Below are 19,208 nucleotides of genomic sequence, written 5' to 3'. Positions count from 1 at the left end.
ACTGAGCTAAATGCAAATCTCCAACCACCTGAGATGGCTTATGAAAGGTCCAATAAGCCTCCTTTGTCTTATGTCCCACTTGGGACTGCCAAACAGAGGAGCTTTCATGCATCTGGCAGGCCACAGTACATGGCTGCATTCAGTGTGGTGGGCTGTAAGTGGCCAGTTCTGCCAAGCCCTGTCCTTGTGTGCTGAATTTTTTTTTAAAAGGCAGGTTGTGTGTGTTGGAAATTGATGAGTGAAGCCGATCTAAGCCTGTTCTTAGAAGCAGCCGACAGTTCCTCCTTGATGAAGATGTACATTGAGTTGTAGAAGGGTCAGATCCTGAAGGACGAGGGGGAAGGGTGGGGTCTTTGGGTCCCGTGATGAATCGGGGGGGAAGATGAATCCTGTGGTTGAGGAATTCTCAGTTTGACCCCTTGTGCAGGGAGAAGCTGCGCTGTAGTGTGGCTGCCCTGCCAGTGTCACGTCAGAAAGGACTTCTGGCTTCAAGCAGTGAAGTCACAGACTTACTGTCTAAAATCTACTCTATCATCCATCACATTTTGATCCTGTTGGCGAGCAGCATCCCATTCCTCCCGTTTTATTCTCATAATACCCCTGTGAGGTAGTAGGCTGACCTAACTAGTTTGGTGTAGTGGTTAAGAGCATGGGACTCTAAACAGGAGAACCGGGTTTGATTCCTCTCTCCTCCACTTGAAGCCAGCTGGGTGACCTTGGGTCAGTCACAGCTCCCTCAGAGCTCTCTCGGCCCCACCCACCTCACAGGGTGATTGTTGTGGGGATAATAATAACATACTTGGTAAACCGCTCTGAGTGGGTGTTAAGTCATCCTGAAGGGTGGTATGTAAATCAAATGTTGTCGTTGTTGTTATTTTATGGCTGAGTGGAGATTTGTACCTGGGTCTCTCAGATCCAGGCCCAGTGCCCTAACCTCTACACCACCCTGGCTGTCTCCTGCCTTCCTCATAACATTTATTTATAGCATCACCCTCCACGTGCTATTGGGTGCTGTGCCGAATGTAGAAGCGAGGATGTTCCTGCCTAGGGGGATTTGAGTCTGTACAAGGCGCAGAGGCAGCAGTGACTGCCAACTAAAACTTAAAACGTGCTCAAGACTCTGTCATTGCCTATGAGGATCACTACACAAATGAACCCAAACTGTAGCTGAAGTGGCAAGGAGAAGCTCCTACTATAGTACAAGTGAAGTTAACTGGGATTCAAATCAGAATGGCTCTATCTGTGTATTTATTATTTATTTATTAATTATATTAATAGTCCGCTCTCCCTGCAAGCAAGCACATCAATAAAACACAATATAAAAGATAAAACAGGTAGCATAACAATAAAAACCTACAACAATACAATTCAGTAAAACACAGCAGTGTTCATATTGCATATTACTGGAAGCACAAAGCACTGGGCAGATGACCTCTGCATGTTGATTGCATTATTGCAGAAAGGGATAATGGGCACTGGCCCCACCCCTGTGTGATCAAGACATGCACAGTGTGAACGTACAGAGGAAGTGCCCACACACATGTGCCCTCCCCATGATTGGTGATGCTGCTTTCAGTTGATCGCTGACCACCAGGAGGATCCATGCACACGGGCACTTTCTCTGCACAATCGTACTGTGCAGTTGACTCCATGGTTGCCTGGAGGCAGGAGGCAGGGCCAGTGTGGTCACCCTTGCTCTCCCTTCCCCCACAGGCCATCTGCACAGGGCTGCTGAGTTACTGTTCTACCCCACAGGATGGAATTTTCAAAAGCTCATTGTGTTCCTCATGCAAGCAAGCCTTTCGTTAATTCTAATCTACTTTTTCTACTACTGCTGTTGATTTTAGAGAAATTTTTAGAGAATCTGTATGCCTCACCACTCCTCTGAAGGATTAACGAGTCACATACATTTTCGTTGTCTTTTATAATCTGAACTGCTGTGAACTGCCTTAGGCAGCTTTTTGGAGAGGTGGTTATAAGGTTGCCAGCTTCAGTTTGAGAAATTCCTGGATATTAGAGGTTAGAGCCCAGTGATGACAGAGTTGGGAGAAGGGATGAAGCCCAGCACGGCATAATGCCCCAGAGCCCACCCTCCAAGGCAGCCCTTTTCTCCAGAGGAACTGATCGCTGTCGTCTGGAGCAGTTGTAATTCAGGAAGATTGCCAGACCCCACCAGGAGTTTGGTAGAGCCAGGTAGCTAAACATTTATCTAAGTCAATAGCATAATACAAAAATTAAGTTATTAAAAACTTTGTGAAGGTGAACACCCTGCATGAAAAAGAATATTATTTCATCATCATATCTTCTGTGCAATCCCACAATGAAAACAGGGTTGCACCTGCCTGTAACCGTTGTTCATCAAGTGTTCTTCTGTGCAGGCACACATGGGAGCTGCGCATTGTGTGCCTGCACAGAAGAACACTTGATAAACAACAGTTACAGGTAGGTGCAACAGTTTTCTTTGTGTATCAGTACTCGAGCTAGTTTGTTTTAAATTGGTAGGCGCACAGCCCTATTGTGTTGTGCAGAAGACAAGAAATAGCCTAATAAATCTTGCGGGGCAAGTAGGGCACATTTTAGCATTACTTCTGAGCTTGGTAAGTCGCCTGAGTGATGATAATAGTGACAGTATACGAGAGGCATAATGGAGCTGGCGGGTCCCTGCCGGGTCAGCGTGGTGGCCCCGTAGCTCAGCTCTGTCAGGTCCGACCTTGTGTCTCCACTGCCCACCTGCGGTGCCAATTCGCTCTCTAAGTGGATGTGAAGTTCCAGCCACTGAGCCTGTTATAATTAGCACAATACCCACCTCCCAATATCGCTCATGGGTGGTTTCATCATTGAGGTTCCCTAATTAGTGGTTTCAGAGATGCTAATGATTCTGAACACTTAGACAGATCCTTTGATTTGTCAGTGTTTGCTGCAAAATATTAATTAAAGAAGGATCACTGCCAAAGACCTGAGATTTGACTTAGGTGACACAGAGGCTGGGTGACCTTAACTGGTAAAAAAATAAGACAAATTAGACTGAAGGTCAAAGGCCTGTCCTTGAACCATGTAATTACACAAAGTTCGTGTCAGACTATGCACCGTTCTACACCGTGACCGAAGTGTGACCCATAATTTGATTGGTCAATGAGGAAAATGAAAGCAACCTTTGAACTTCCCGAGTTTGCTAATTTTGAGTTGTCACCTTAATGTTCGCGGAGATGTCCTGTGTAAAGGTCAACATTTTTAAGCTTTGAAAGTAGGGAGAAGGGGGAGGTCATTGTATGATCTGGAACCATTAACAACTTTGAGAGTTTTGCTATTGTTGGATTCCACAGCATGTCTGTAGCATTGTTAACTCTCAAAAGCTCATACCTTGGAAATCTAGTTGGTCTTTAAGGTGCTACTGGACCTGAATCTTGCTCTTCTACTACAGGCCAACAAGGTTACACACCTGAAACTATTGTTAACATTAGTGCTGAAACATTTAAATCATATTGGCTGCCAGGGCAGTCCAAAGCTGAATTACACCCTTCTAAGTCCAGTTAAGTCAGTGGGTTTAGAAGGATGTACTTCTGCTTAGGATTGTGCTGTGAGCAGGGGTCATTTCGAGGGGGAACGAGCAGGAACGCAGTTCCGGTAGTTCTCCAAAGAGGTCACATGTCAGGTGGCCCTGCCCACCTGATTTTTGGCCATTTTGAGCCCGTTTCGGCCTGGATTTGGCCCAAAATGTCCAGAATCGGGCCTAAAACAGCCAGGATTGGTCTCAAAACAGCCAGCATCAGGCCTCTGACAGGTGGTGGATCACTCTCCTGCTCAGCAGTGTCCCAATTCTGACCATTTTGAGCCCCTTTTCGGCCATTTTTAGCCCCTTTTTGCCATTTTGGGCCCAATTTTGGCCCTAAATTGCCAGGATTGGGTCCAAAACAGCCAGGATAGGTGATGTTAGTGGGTGGGGCATATGCAAATCAGTTATGCTAATGACACACTTTTGGAGATGTCAAGGGGTGTGGCATATGCTAATGAGTTGTACTAATGAGTTATGAGTTCCTGCAGCTCTTTTTCTACAAAATGACCCCTGGCTGTGAGTGACATTCAGGTATGCTGTGCCCTGTCAGCTGCTACTGATTTTTGTAGGAGCTACAGCCACTATGAATCGGGTCCAGACACCAGGCCATCTAATGATTCACAGGTGAAAAGAAGTGAAATTGGGTATTTGTAATGACATTCACACATGAGGGATTGCAGCCACCCCCACAGGTACAGACATGACATATTGTGGGAGAGCTTTCCCTGCCTACAGCATATGTGTTGACTTTATAATAGCTTCCACTGATTTCTAAAGCAAGACACATTAGTGTTAATTTCTTATTTACTTAAAACTGCACTTAAAATCACTGTTCATTAAATCATTTTTAAAATCAGTGTACAATAAATACACCCTGCTGGCATCTCAAATGCTTTGAAACGTGGCATTGTGTTTAGATGCTATCAGATTATTTGATGTCTCATGTTTTTGGATTGCGTTGTTTTATACCCTGTAATCTGCCTTGAGTTTCATTGGAAAAGTCAGGCTATAAATAAAAAATTATCCTGAGCAGTATTTTCTGAGCACCAAGAGAGAAGGCGCTATTCCAAAGCATATGCCTAGTCAATGAAAATATTTGTTGAAAATGTGTAGTAGAATATCACTTTCCACAATGGATCTGGTGGCATTCTTTCAAGAACAGATGTAGATGTGTGCATTTACTATCTTGATAGGCAATGGGGAGAAGCATTGGGAGGGGAGTAGTGTGCGTGCCATGTCTGTGCTTGTGAATCTGTGCACTTGCTTGCGTGTGCCTGAGAAACAGAGACAGTTGGCACATGTGAGACGCCAGACTTGATTTGTACTTTGATATACAGAGCAAAGGTGGGTTTTTTAACTGATTCCTATGGAATGAATTTGCATTATTATGATGGGGTTGATAAAATTCATCAAAAAGGTGGGCCCGCTGTAAAAAGCACATGAGACTCTTCCCTTTGACAACATGATGTTCCTCTCCCTGGTTTCATATATCTGTGTAGTTGTTTTTTTTTAAATCCCGTTTTCAGTAATTAAGTCACATGTCTTAATTGTGACCAAAGGCCTACCTGGGATGTGCATCTGGAAAACTAGCTGGAGCTGGGGGTAGCTATTGCATGGGACAAGATAATGAAGTGCCCTTTCCCATCCACCACCCCTTGGTTGCAAGTTGCCTGTTGCCTTACTGTTCCATGGAGGCTCATGTCTCCAGATCCATGTCTGTTTCCAGATGCGTAATTCCACCACACATGAAGTTGGGATTGCAGATTCTGTGCCTTCCAAAGTCCTGATAATGAGGGTTAAATCAGACATGTTGGTGGCACATCCATTTGCTTTATCCTGGGGTTTCTCGATCATGTATAAAGTCTGATAGAGCCAACCCCCACACCCCTGCCTTCAGTCTAACTCTCGGCTGAGCGCCAGTCCCAGAAGTCAACTTGACCCTGGAGGAAGGGGCATAGGGAAGGGAGAAAGAGGCCACAGGAAGGAGAGGGGGAGCCTTGGGGGTTCCAGCCCCCTCACCTCATGCTCTTTTAGCTCTCAAAATTAGACTTCCAATCCCTGCTTCATGTGTGGCAAATTGGACAGTGCCCCACTGTTCTCAGCCTCTGTGCCATGTCTGTACCCATACATCCATGCCATCGTCTAAAGTTGGCCTGATATTTTCAACCATTACTGTTGCTGTACCCCGATGTCATATTGCTAATGCCATAGCTTGCAGCTGTCTTCTCTAACGCTTTGAAGCTCTCAGTGCTTATGACCTTGCACACTGCTCACTCCCATGAATTACTGTGTTTCAGTTTTAATCTCATGCCTTTTAGTGTCTAGATGCAATAAGTAAAATATGTGAGAAGTTCTCAGGACTAGTTCGTGCCAAAAGTTGGGGGAAAGGAGTAATTGTGCTCTATAATAGAAAGATTTTCACACGTCTTGAGTATTTTGTCAATCTGCTGTTACTGCTTACTTGCTTACCTTGCTTCTAAGTAATCCTGTGGACATATCTGTGGAAATGATTTGATTCCTGAATAAAACCTTTTAACCAAGAACCTGGATTTCTTGCTGCAGTGGTACAGGGGTCTATCTGCCATAGCCTGTCATCCATAGCCTGACACTCCGACTGCTGAATAGTCCCTGGTGTGTTTGTTTCTTGCTTATGGCCTCTGTGGTACTGACGTGTTGTCATGAAATGTCCTTTCAGGTGGCCATAAAACAAATGAATCTTCAGCAGCAGCCCAAAAAGGAATTAATAATTAATGAAATCCTGGTCATGAGGGAAAATAAGAACCCCAACATTGTGAACTATTTAGACAGGTAAGTGATGCCCATTCTTCTGTTCAAAGCATTTGCTGGCCCCTTCTTAGTGGCGACATCAGTAAAGAGGGCTCAGACACTGGCTTTGTGCTGCCTGTGTTTGGGACCCCTGTTAAGGCAGAATGACGTCTTCAACAAGCCCAGGTCCTTCTCGGAACAGCTTTGGAGCAGAGGGGTAAGGAGGTGCTGTTTAATGGAGAAACAGCAGGAGAAGAAATACTTAATCCTTCCCTCCATTTGTTGCTTACCCTTTACAATTGAATCCATGCGTCCCGGAAATCCTGGCTTGGGAAAGGCTTCCAATTGCAAAGTGGCAGGCGGGGATGGATTAAGCATCTGTTTGCAGCTTCTGGGCTGCACGTTTGCCCCCTTGCCTATTCTGTGAGTTATATTCCACATTCTTCTCCCAAGCTCTGAAACTGCAACTGTTTGGTGGGATCCTGGACGCCCAGGCTAAGCGCAGAGCTCCTGCCTTACAACTGAGTCCGTTTTTGCCTTCTGGTACATGTAGATGTCCACAATCAAGGCTGTATTGTATTGTGGTCGGCCTAGACCCAGGAGCCAGTTAAGCAACCCAGGCAGGGCTGGAAGTGCTCTGCTTGGAAGTAGCCAGCAATGTCCAAAGCTCAGCTGAACCTACATTACTGCCAGTAGGATCTGAGCTGAGTAGAGCTCATGAGGAATAGAAGAGCTCGATTGGACTGGCCCAGTGGCCCGTCTGGTCCAGTGTGTTGTTTCACACAGTGGCCAACCAAGTTGTCTTGGAGAGCTGACAAAAGGGCGTGGAGGCCTGCCACCTCCCAGCACCGGCATTCAGAGGTGTGCCACTCCTGTTTCATAGAGGTTCTTTTTCCTTATGGCTAGTAGCCATCGATGGACCTTCTCTCCTGCAGTGGCTGCTTGGTTCAGGCTCAGACAGGAGAAGTGTAGGAAGAGGCAATGTGTGAGCCTCCCAGCCGTTCACGGGGTCTGCTTGACTTGCTGCTGGCTGCCAGTGGCCCCCTAGTTCTGATGAGAGGTCAAATCCACCCTTGGCTGTTAGAGAAGAAATAGCCGTTTCCACTTTATGTTGGATATAACAACAGACAGTTGATCACAGTGAATGAACTCTGATGATTGTTTGTTCTAGATAGCAATGACTGACCAGTGGCCCAATCCAGTGGGAGATTCTTTGCAAGCTGCATTGAAATAAGTGAGAGGGCTCATACGCGCTCATGTGGCTTCCTCACCTTCCCAGTAGGGCTTATTCAGGAGAACTTCTTTCCAGATTGACTCAGGGTGGCTTCTTCTGAAATAAGGCTTGCCATGTAACCTGTGGTAAATGGGATGACATTTGGGTAGAACTTTGATTGGCCTAATTAAGAGCGCACTGATTTAAAAGCCCTTCTGAAAGCTTCTTGCGTATTTCGTTTTCTTGTATGTTGCTCCTTTTGTAAAACAAGATTTTTTAGTGTTTCAAAAAATCAACATTTTTATGTCTGCAAACTCAGGGCCTAGTCTATAAAGCACTTGCTTGTTTTCACGCATGTTGGATAATGCACTTTCAGTGTACTTTAGCAATCATTTGTAATTGGATTTTCCTGTGTGAAAAAGGAAAATCCACTTGCAAAGAATTACTAAAGTGCATTGAAAGTGCATTATCCAACATGTGTGAAAGCGGCATTGAGTGAAAGTCTCCTGAAAATACGATTTGGTGACTGAAGCCAAAATTCTGCCAGTGTTTAATGCAGGCGGCACAAGCGGTTTTCTGCTAAGCCCAATGTGTCTCCCCAGCCGTGAGTTCCCACCCTGTTCATGAAGCCCTTGATGGGCCGCTGGCAGCGGTGCTCAGTTACGTGGATTCTGAAGTGTGCCTGTGTTACCAGATCTCGTTCCGTATGTGCATTCTTATTAGACCTCCAAAGGTAATCATTTTCCAGCAGCTTCAGAGGTCCAGAAGTTGATTCAGATCCCCTGGTTTTATTTTGGAATAAGTATGGCTTGGAGGCATCTTGAAAGCCATCTCTTGGGGGGCCTGTTTTGACTATGTGAGCTGGATGTCCAAAATGGGCCTGAAAAAGAACGGCCAAATCCAGCTTGCTGGCCCCTGAGTTCCAGATCTTGGTAGCAATTCCTATGTGAGCTCATATAGATAACTACTTATTTAATTTATTGTTTCAGTTACCTTGTAGGTGATGAACTTTGGGTAGTAATGGAATACTTGGCTGGGGGCTCTTTGACGGATGTCGTTACAGAAACCTGTATGGATGAAGGGCAGATAGCTGCTGTCTGTAGGGAGGTAAGCGATCCCACTCCACAGCGTGCACCACAGAAACATCCTCTGCTTGTACGTTGTCTGTCTTCTTTGGATGTGGAACATCCACTGCATAGGGGCAGGCTGGAGTTTCCTAGTCAGGCCAGTTAAAACCGCTGGATTTGGAAGATCTCCGTCTCCCATTCAGGCGGAGGTGGTAAGAACAGCAGAGGCACCCAGCCGGCTCAGACCCACAAACAGGGCTTGGAGACCGAGGCCTTCCTCGGTGTGGCCTCCTGATGCTGGCATCCAGAGGTTTACTGCCGTTGGACATGGAAGTTCCCTTTAGTCGTCATGGCCCTGCCCCCCATGAATCTCCCTTTTAATCCATGCTTATGGCATTTATTATGTGCACTGCCAGTGAATTCCACAATGCAAGTCCTGGTGGAGACGCATCAGTATTGTAAACTGCCTTTCCCCACTAGTCAGAACGAAGAGTGCCAGAGCGAGTCGGGAGGAGCGTGGCTGGTGGAGGCAGTGCCGTCTCCCCTCCCCCCTGAGTCCTTGTGGATCCCCCTCTTGTCTTGTCTGTTTTCAGACCAGTTCCAGATCCAGTATGGTAACGTTCCCCTGCCCCAGTTTTTAAGCCATCCTTTCTAGGTTGCCCCCCAGTTTTTCTTTTCAAGAGTTGGTGATGCTACCACTTTAACAAATCATTTTGCTTTCCCCCAGGGCAGGCTGGTATGCAGAAGAATGATTAGTTTTTCTCATCCTTCTTACAGAGAACTGGGATATAGTTTTAGGCTTCACCTACATTATAAATTTTGGGAAATGCAATTCCAGGTTCATGAAAAAGTGGGATTTAAAAATGCGTCAACAAATGTATCTTGTTTTTTTTGAAAAAGAATAAAGACAAATGCGAAATTGGCATTCCCACCCCTCTCTGTTGGAAAGAGTAAGTTTGCATCCCAGTTCTGTAGATATGTGTGCTTAGCCAGTGACTCAGTAGCGCCCACACCAGTACCAGCAACGTGCTAGTGGTGGCCACTGTGGCACAGTGGTCCAGAAGGGCAGTAGGGGCAGGTTTGTTCCTAAACAGAAATGGCTTCTAGCCACGAGCAGTGGCGTGCATGTCCTCTAGTCATGTGCAAAAGTATCATTGGCCCATGCAGGCTTCCGTTGGTTTCCAGGCAGGTTTAGATTGCTTGTGCAACCATCCTGAAGCCCCGCCCTATGACTTTGTCAACTTCAACAGCATGGGTAGGCTGCAGCTGAAACCATTTGGGGTGGCGAGTGCAATTGTTAATGGGATAAGCCTAGGAGCAGAGGAAAGATATAGGATTGAGGTGGCGTGTTTGTGTGTGCATGTGGGGGGGGGGAGGGATCAGCTGGGGAGGAAGTGTGGAAAGGGGGAACCTGTATTGCAAACCCCAGTACCTAGAACCATTCTTGCCTCTTTGTCATATAGGAAAAGGATGGCAAATGGCAGGTGTGCCATACCAGGTTGGGGTGAAAAGACAGTTTTGCAGAGGAGTAAGATTCACATCAAAGTTTGAAGACCTGCTCCTTGATTTATTCAAGACTCAATTGTGTCACAAAAACCTGTGCCTTTTAAGAGCACTTGCTGTGGCTCCTTTTATATCTCATAGTAGCCAGAGAGAGTGATGCTCCTGATCAGAAACGAAGGAGGCAAGGCCAGACGCCACCCCTTGCTCTCCCTACCCGCCCTCCTGGGAGACTATGCAAAGTTGTTCCTTTAAATAAGGGTGGGCCCGTATCAGTCTTGACTTTGCAGTATCTGCATTCATTATTGATGTAAAAATTGGAACAGTGTTAGCTCCCTGTGCTTCTACCCCCTCCATTCTCGATGAAGTCGCTTGTCAGTCTTTATTTGTACCATGCTCTTTTTATATTGTATTTTTTGTTTAACAAATAGTGCCTGCAAGCACTGGATTTCTTGCATTCAAACCAAGTGATCCATAGAGACATCAAGAGCGACAACATTCTTCTCGGGATGGACGGATCTGTCAAACTCAGTAGGTATTCCCCGGAAAGTTCCGTCCTTGCCATAGCTGTTGTGATGGCTTCCTTAGCGATCACCTGCACTTCTACTACGGGGGAGTGATAGAATCTTTGCTCCTTCCTTCCCAATCCCAAAGGTAGACGAGGAATGGTTCCTTTGAGGGCGCTTGTGGCATCAAGGTAGATTTCAAATGTGATTAACTTTCTATCTCTACAAAAGTGATCACAAGTAGCCACATAGCCAGTAGTTTAATTTCCAAATATGAATATATCCCAGAGAAATAGTAATGTTGGTTGATTAAAACACAACAAAGGATCTTGTGGCCTTAAAGACTGACAAGCCTATTGTAGCACAAGCGTTTGTGGAAAAACGTGTTTTGCTGTTGCTGCCGCCGCCTTTTCTTTTTAGCAGTCTTTATATGTTTGAAGTATTTTAAATCTTTGGTCCTCTTCACCCATTTTTTCCAGCCGTCATGACATGATTTTGAATCAGTCTGTTTTGTTGGTGTCCCTTGAATCTTTGCCCGTTTGGGTTTGGGGTTGTTTTCTTTTTTATTGAATCAAAAATTAGTTCAGGAAACAAAGGAGCAGAAGAACCATTATTAGGGGAGAGAGAAGTTTCCTGTACTCATCAAATACATATTTTAGAGAATGAAGGTACATCAGGTTTTCATCCAAATGACAGGACTTTTAATACGTTGTGATTGAAAACTGGGGGAGGGGGGGTAGTATTGCCCACTATCCCATATGATGCTTTGAAGTGGTCCTTACCGTTCAGCTGTCAAAGCACTCGGCCATTTTCCCCCAGTTCCATATACACTGTCATGATCCAGCCAAAATATGCGCTTCAGAGTCCCACTGATTGATCACAGTGCTTCGACTGTAGTTGGATCATGCCCCCGGTAATTGCTTGATGATATTGCTTGCGTCTCTGAACTGTTCTAGTTTATCAAAGTCATGCTGCATGGTGATACTTCCCTCTTTTCTGTGACAACTTCAAAACTCTTTTGCTCAGTCTTCTGCGTTGTTTTTTTTTTTTGATCTGTAATTTCTCCACCAACAGTCTTTGGTCATTTTCTCTGCAGCTGACTTTGGCTTCTGTGCTCAAATCACTCCTGAACAGAGTAAACGGAGTACGATGGTGGGGACTCCTTACTGGATGGCGCCTGAAGTGGTGACAAGGAAGGCATACGGCCCCAAGGTGGACATCTGGTCTTTAGGGATCATGGCAATAGAAATGGTGGAAGGAGAGCCTCCGTACCTTAATGAAAATCCTCTCAGGGTAAGATCATTTTTCATCCCAGACAACGTTAGCCTGTAATGGAACTAACAAGTCAGCTGGATGCCGGCCGGCCACATGGTCTGTGGACAGTGAGCTGGGCCCTGTGTATCTGTTACAAGAATGGTGGCACTTTCCCCCAGGACAAAGGAGTCCTCCTCTGTTGCGAAAGGGGAAGGATCACCGAGCCGCAGGAAAACACCACTGTTGGCAGAGCAGATCCAACCAGGGTTGTGCGCTCGGCAGACCCTGCTCAGGGTTGAAAGAACGGCAGATCCAGCCAAGGGTTATGTGTACTGCATATTTACAAAATGAAATTCTGCACCCAAGTAGTCCTAATGCCAAGAAAAAGTAAATTCTGACATCATCATAACATACAAGTTGCCTTCTTGATCAGACAATTTATTCTGCAGCTTGATTTCATTTATTCCAATTGTGCAGCTTGTTTTTTTAATTAAAACAATAGTCATGCAACATAGAAATAAAAATATGACAACAATAGTGGCAGAACTACACATAAGCATCTCTAAAAGATTTTCAAATATCTGAAAATAAGCCCATACGTAATTGTCATCTGTATGCCATGTGTTCAAGTATTGATAAAGATGTAAGGTCCTCAGTCTGTGATTGTGTAACTCATCACGAGGAGGGAGAAAGACTTAGGATTTCCATTTTTTGAAATCGTTGGGAGAAATGCCGTTCTACCGTGCAGCTTCACGTCACAAAACCAGAAGCCAGTGCTCCATTGCATTGGGGGGAGAGGGTTGATTTTGCACTGGAGAAGAGATGAGAGTGAAAGTTTCTTATCTTTTATGGCTTTCCCTGTGAAATTTTCTCGCTCCTCAGCTGCTTTTCCCCTTTCAGGTTGCAGGCTTATGTTTGCATGGGCAAACAGATACTTGGAATACTAGCTGGGGGCAATTCCAGGAAAAAGGACTAGCAGGGTCTGTCCAATCCCTCCCATCCTTTGCCTGCTGCAAGCAGTCCTCTCCCTAGGATGCTGTGTAAGGAAAAAAGGCATCCCCGTGGCTTCCCAAGACATCACTGCAGTGCCACGTGCCATTTGCCCCTTTTCCGATCTCTTTTCGAACTCCCAAGGTCAAACTAGGAGGAATCCATGTGCATTTAGGTAGGTGTCCACCCATTCATCTCTGAAGTGGGTGTGTGTGTGTCTATTTTTTCATGAAAAATAAAGGGCGTACCTGTGCCACGCCTCACTGCACTCCATTGTTTACAGTATTTTTCTCCTAGCAGTCTTCTTTTTTTAAAAAAAAATATTTTCTAAACAACAAAGGGGATACAGAAAAAATAAGGAAAAACAGGAATTACACCTTCCCATTACACCAAGGGAAGATTGAGATACCCATTACTCGGATTATCTAGAGCACAATCATCATACATCATTTGGATAACATGTTCAGGCCCACAACAACCATTCTCAGAGACATTTCCTCTCTCTTCCACTATGTCTCACTATTAAACCAAACACCAAAAATATTATTATAAAGTATTTAATAATATTTGCCACCGTACCCCTCCTACCTCCAACAGGGCTGGATCTAGGGTTGCCGGCGCCTGGGACAACCCTAGTCCGGCCTTGCGTGCACAGCGCACGTGCGCACTCCCGGCGCGGCGTGATGATGTCATTTTGGTGACGTCATCACACGGGGGGCCGGAGGCAGCGTGCAGGGTTGGGAAGCCGCCCGCACCATTCGCTTCTCCGCAGCCAAATGGTGTGGGCAGCCTCGCAGGCCCCCCGCGCTGCCTTTCGCCTGCCCCACGGGACAGGGGGCGGCCGGCTTGCCGCGCGCCCCCTGTCCTGCAGGGCAGGCAAAAGGAAGCGCGGGGGGCTGCAGGGCCACCCGCGCCATTTGCCTGTCCCGCAGGACAAGGGGCGGCCAGCTGCCCCTTCTCCTGCGGGGCAGGCGAATGGTATGGGCGGCCGCACTGCCCTTTGCCTGCCCTGCAGGACAGGGGGTGCGTGGCAAGCTGGCCGCCCCCTGTCCCGCGAGGCAGGCGAAAGGCAGCGCGGGGGGCTGCGAGGCTGCCCATGCTGCCGCCTGCGCGCTCTGGCAGCTGGCAGCTGCTCCCGGCGCCCCCTCTCTGGCGGCGCCAGGGGCAGACTACCCCCCTGCCCCCCCTTGATCCAGCCCTGACCTCCAAACCAATTGTACAGAACACACCATGATACGTACATTTCAATTCTAGCAATACTATACTACAATGCACTAAAGTACGCTAACTGTACTAAAGTAGTCAAATAAAATAATACGTTTCCATTTTGGAAAATTTGAGACTTAAAATAAACAATATTTCAATAACCTCTGTCAGTCTGAGCTCTTTTCCAAGTTTACATATTATTAATGTCAGATCTGTGGCTAAATAATAGTTGTATCCAGACTACCTTCTGCAATCAGACAAGAGTCCGTTGTTTTCAAAAGATTTACTGAAAAAGGCAACCATTATAGTCCACGGGCCCAGATGCAATATCTGGGTTGGTACACGTGTATTGTTATGAATGAGAGGTAAAGAATACAGTACAAAGTATCAAGACTCAGTAGGCCCAGCCTCCCCCCACAGTTCTCAAAACAATCCCTTTGAAGCTGAGACAGAGAAAGTTTCCCAGGACTGGAAAAGCTGTAGCCAAAACATTCCTCTTCCGAGAGAGAGCTGCTAGGGAACATCTTGGCACCTGTGAAGAGAGCACTCAGAACACTAAAAGGATTAAAATGGAGTTCCTTTGGTTACAACATATAGAGAAGCATTCTGAACCTGACATTTACATTATTTATTGCTATAAGCCCATCTGTGGGGAGGGCGGGGTATAAATCGAATTAAATAAATAAATTTTATTTCTCATCTTTATCTACAATAGGCAAAGTAATTTTCCCATTTCTTTTGGAATATGTCTTTTCTGATAGGTCTTCTATTTATATAATTAGTAAATTTTGCCATTGCCCCATATTCTGTCCATTTATCTTTTCAGTTTTCTCTCCCAGCCGTATTCTGAGCCTGGAAGTGAGCTGAGGTGCAAGAAAAGCGCTGGGAGCTCTGGAGCACAGGGAGGCAGGGCTCTGGAGGGGCGGCAGGCCTTGGGGTTCCTTTCCTGCATCCCCTCCATTTTAAAAAATCCTATCCTCTAACTTTAGGTATGACAAGATGGACACTTTTATAAATACACATGGATTTCTCTCCCCGCACCCCACCCATCAAATCTGATTCAGCCATGAGATTATAGGCACAATTGTGTGCCCCCCCCCCCGCCCAACACTTGGAAGCAGGGTTTGAGCAAGGGAGGCAGGACAGTCCTCTCAGTACTGCCAGCCCCAGTGCTAGGTAGTTACCTGGTGAGGCCTTCCACTGACCCCTGGGAAATGGGTGCTAACCTGTGTGTGGAATCCTGACGGAGGGAAGAGTGGGCGTCAGAAAATGATGGAGGGCAGCACAGTATGTGAGTCTTCTGGTGGCGGGGGGGGGGGGGCAGGGTATGGGAGCTGTCAGGATTCTGGATGCCACTCAGTGCTGAAGACCAGCAGCAAAAAGCAGGTCAAAAAGTCCAAGCGAGCTCTGCAGTCCCAAGTGCAAGAGCCAGAGGTGAGACGCAAGGTCACGTTCAGATTTGAGCTTTAAAAGTGCAAATGAACAAGCAAAACAGAAGTGTAATTTAGGGCAGGTAAGGCCCAGCTGCAGGACGTTGGGCTGGAACAGGCAAACAGACACACAAGTTTAGCCAGGGGGTGGTCCCACCGTGTGGACAGGTTTCCCAGAATGAGGATTCCGTTTGCAAGTCCAGGCTTTATAGGTCTAGGCACTCTGTGATTGGCTCCTTGGATCACATTTGGAGGCCTAGCCGGATGATCCCAGGCTGCCAGGAGGGAAATGGCAGCCCTGGAGGTGCCGTTATTGTATAAGTTGCAGCCGCCGGCTCTGTAGTGCTGGGCATGGAATGGGAGGGATACCAGTTTGAGACCTACCCTTGCACCTTACAGGAGCTACCGAATGTGGGGTGGAGAAGAGAAAGGGAGCTGTGCAACTGCGGAGGAAATGAAAAAAGAAGCCAGGAAGGGGGCCCACAGTTACCCTGTGCCAAAGGTCCACAAACACCCACAGCCACGATTCCTCCTCCCCGTGATTTCCCATGATCCCCTTTGGGGATGTAATCAGAAACTGTTGAAGAGGTAACGTCATCCCACATGATAACAGTAGAGAGGGTGCCCAGCTGAGTTTTGTTGAGGCTTTGCAACCCTAACTTCAGGTGTGTGTGGATGAATTCTGGGGTCCAGTGAAGGCCTGGGAAGAAGCTCTTGTACTGCATTTCTTACCACCACAACAGGAACCCAAAAAGAGATGCCCACAGAAGCTTCTAGAGGAGCCTCTTTCTGGAACCAGACTCAGCCCTCGGGTTCCTCTTGTCTTTCAGGCCTTGTATTTGATAGCTACAAATGGGACACCAGAACTCCAGAATCCTGAGAGACTCTCGGCTGTTTTCCGAGACTTTCTGAATCGCTGTCTGGAAATGGATGTTGACAGGCGAGGGTCTGCCAAGGAACTGTTGCAGGTAAAATGAGAAAGATGGAAAGAAAGTGCAAGCACATGTCATAATGGTGGCAGGGAGTCACCACATTTTGCATCCCTTGTAGAAAATAGCAAACTTAGTTGGGAAGGGTGGGTCTAGACACAGCATTAGCACGGGGCAGTTCTGCATCGTGTCTGCTGCTACCACCTGATACAAGCATTTCATATGTCACAGAAGCATCCTGGGATGCTGCCAAAGGGAAATGGTGGTTGGAGCAAGAGCACTGCCTGACTTGCTCTGGGGCGGGGGGGGGGGGAGAGAGGAGGAGATGCAAAGGAGGAGGAGGGGTCACAGTCAGGCACTTGGTGCCCGAGGCTCTCCAAGACGTCTGCAGCTGTCCCAGCTCCCACCCTCTCACCACTGCAAGGGCTGCTCTTCCTTGGCTTATTTATGGAGCACCCTCTGATGCCGTTGGGTAATTTGCAAGTTCTGTCCATGGTGCTGGATCTGGCTTGTTGACAGGTGTGTCATCCCCTGAGATTGCAGTTGTCAAATGGTGAGCGTGTGTGAGAAGGGTGAGATTTCCAAATAGAGGCAGAGCAGCTGAACCCATAAATAGACATGAAAACAGGGCATTAAACAGATGAAATAACTACACTTCCCCCCCCCCCTTTCTTTCAGCATCCGTTTTTAAAATTGGCCAAGCCGCTCTCCAGCCTGACTCCGTTGATCATTGCTGCAAAGGAGGCTATAAAGAACAGTAGTCGCTAGCCCTTGGAGTAGCACAGGCCCGCTCCTTCACAGCAGGACTAATCAAGAACTCTGCAGAACCTCAGACTTCGCTGCTGCAGGACGGGCAGGCGGGCAAGCTGCGTGGTCGGAGTCAAAGCGGGAGGGAGGCAGCTGTCCTCCAGCCTCCCCGGAACAGAAACCTATCACGTGTCTTCTTCCCACTTTCAGATTCCTTAATTTATTTCTAAGGCATTCGGGAGCTTGATAGAGGCAGGACCACAGGCCACTTTGCTCTTTCAGCCATTTCCAGGGGAACCGACGGCGCCACATGAATGCTGCGCGCGCTCATCGGGACAGGAGTGGTAACCAAACCAGCTCTTTTTTCCTTGTCTTTTCTGTTCAGCTGTGGAATGGAAGCAAGGAGGTCCTTTTGCATTCAGTCTCCTGGGCAGAATCAAAACTATTTGCTAACTGCCATTCACTGGTCATTAGAGGAGAAGGAACACAGGGGAAAATGTGTTTTATTTAACCAAAAAAAAAAAAACACCCAAGAAGCAGATCAATCACAGCATCCTCTGAAGTTTATGCATTGAAATGCAGAATCCAGGTACCATTGCATTCCTGGGCAGGCTGGCACGGATATTATGAATATTGGTGCTTTTGTGTTGGTGAGTTTTTCCCTCCCGAAAACAAAATGGACATTGTAATGTGCAGACTGCTTGGTTCTAGCTGGGCGTATAGAAGGTGGTGGTGGGAGAGCCAGTCCTTCCAGGTACTCATCCGTTTCTGTGCAGTGTTGGGCCAGTGCTGTTGGGGTTGTAGGCATGGCTGGAACTGTTCCCTAGATGGTTGGAATGGGGACTCGTTGCTCCCAGTTGGAGTCACGTCCGCAGCCCTAAACCCACCTCCCCACTGATTTCAAGATAGCAAAACCAAGAACATGCATTATCATCAGAGGCCGTGCGAGTCTTTGATGTTGCCCAGCTGGAGGAAGTGCATCTCCTCCGACCTTATGGCCCTTGTTGGGTTCTGGAGGAGATACACAGCGAGCCCCCAAGGTCACAGGGATGCTGTCGACTGAAGTGGTCCTTCTGGACCGCAAACTGGAAACTCCGCCTCAGTTAAGTCAAATGAATGCGGGTCGTTGGGGTTTGGTCCTCTGAGCCCTGCTGACTGTGTAGCAAGAGCTTGCGAAGGAAATGACTGGCTTGGCCAGGGGAACAGATGGCTAGAGGAGGGAGGTGCTTCTGCAACGGAATATGGTTGAGGGGTGCCCCCCCCCGGTCCTGCTGTAACTAGAAAGCAAAAGCTGAACTGCCCCTCTTGCTGAGGCCTAGAAATGACTGTGAATATCTGTACGATTAAACAATTTGTGTTGATGTTTCTTTCAGCCTGAGTCGAGCTGACCGCACTGTCTTTTGTTCAGCAAAAACGGGGCTGGTTTGGACTCCTGATTCCTCGGGTTGCCAGCATTGCTTTTCCTAGCCAGCTTTTAACAGCCACTTAGTTTGCAGGCATGAGCAGGTGATCCTGTGTCTTTTTGAGCCATGACAAACTGTCACCTGCTCGCTTTTCGCAGCACCTGACTGCTGTTAATAGCACAGGAGCAGTCCAAGGCTCCCCCCCCCCCCCCGCAACCGGTTGGCATTGGCAGCTCTCATTGCAGAGATCTTTTGGTAACAGGACCAAGCTGGGGTGGGTGGGGGGGGGGGACCCTGGGAAATACATACCTTTTGACTGTGCATAATGCTGAGATTGTCACTGGGGGCGGGGGGGGGAGTTGCTGACATGGTTGGGAGGGGGAAGAGAGGCGGCATAGCTTGTAGCACAGCAAATTCCTCTGATAGGGGCAAGGATTGTCTATGTTTTGTTGTAGTTAAGTTGACTTAAAATAATACGAGACATTTTCTATTGGTCTTTTGGCTCATCTAAAGCCATTGATATGTGAAGACAGGAAATTCATGAACGGACCCCCTGCTCTTCTAAAAAAACTTTTAAATTGCTATCACAGAACCTCAGCTGGGATTGTGGCCACGAAGGAAAGAAGGCTGTTTCCATCCTTCGC

At 47.2% G+C, this 19,208-nt stretch overlaps 1 protein-coding gene across 1 annotated transcript in view; it reads left to right on the top strand.

The window, feature by feature from the left end:
* PAK3 (p21 (RAC1) activated kinase 3) overlaps positions 1–18,732 on the top strand; it is a 131,086-nt gene extending 112,354 nt beyond the window's left edge. The window contains exons 10-15 of the mRNA XM_054996192.1: positions 6,249–6,361; positions 8,522–8,639; positions 10,531–10,630; positions 11,702–11,898; positions 16,316–16,453; positions 17,093–18,732. Of these exons, the coding sequence (XP_054852167.1) occupies positions 6,249–6,361; positions 8,522–8,639; positions 10,531–10,630; positions 11,702–11,898; positions 16,316–16,453; positions 17,093–17,182 (756 nt within the window). The 3' untranslated portion in view covers positions 17,183–18,732. The remainder of the gene's footprint in view (positions 1–6,248; positions 6,362–8,521; positions 8,640–10,530; positions 10,631–11,701; positions 11,899–16,315; positions 16,454–17,092) is intronic.
* The last annotated feature ends 476 nt before the right edge of the window (positions 18,733–19,208 follow it).

The sequence above is a fragment of the Eublepharis macularius genome, chromosome 13 (genome assembly GCF_028583425.1).
Source record: "Eublepharis macularius isolate TG4126 chromosome 13, MPM_Emac_v1.0, whole genome shotgun sequence".
Classification (NCBI taxonomy): domain Eukaryota; kingdom Metazoa; phylum Chordata; class Lepidosauria; order Squamata; family Eublepharidae; genus Eublepharis; species Eublepharis macularius.
This window is presented reverse-complemented; position numbering and strand designations above follow the sequence as displayed.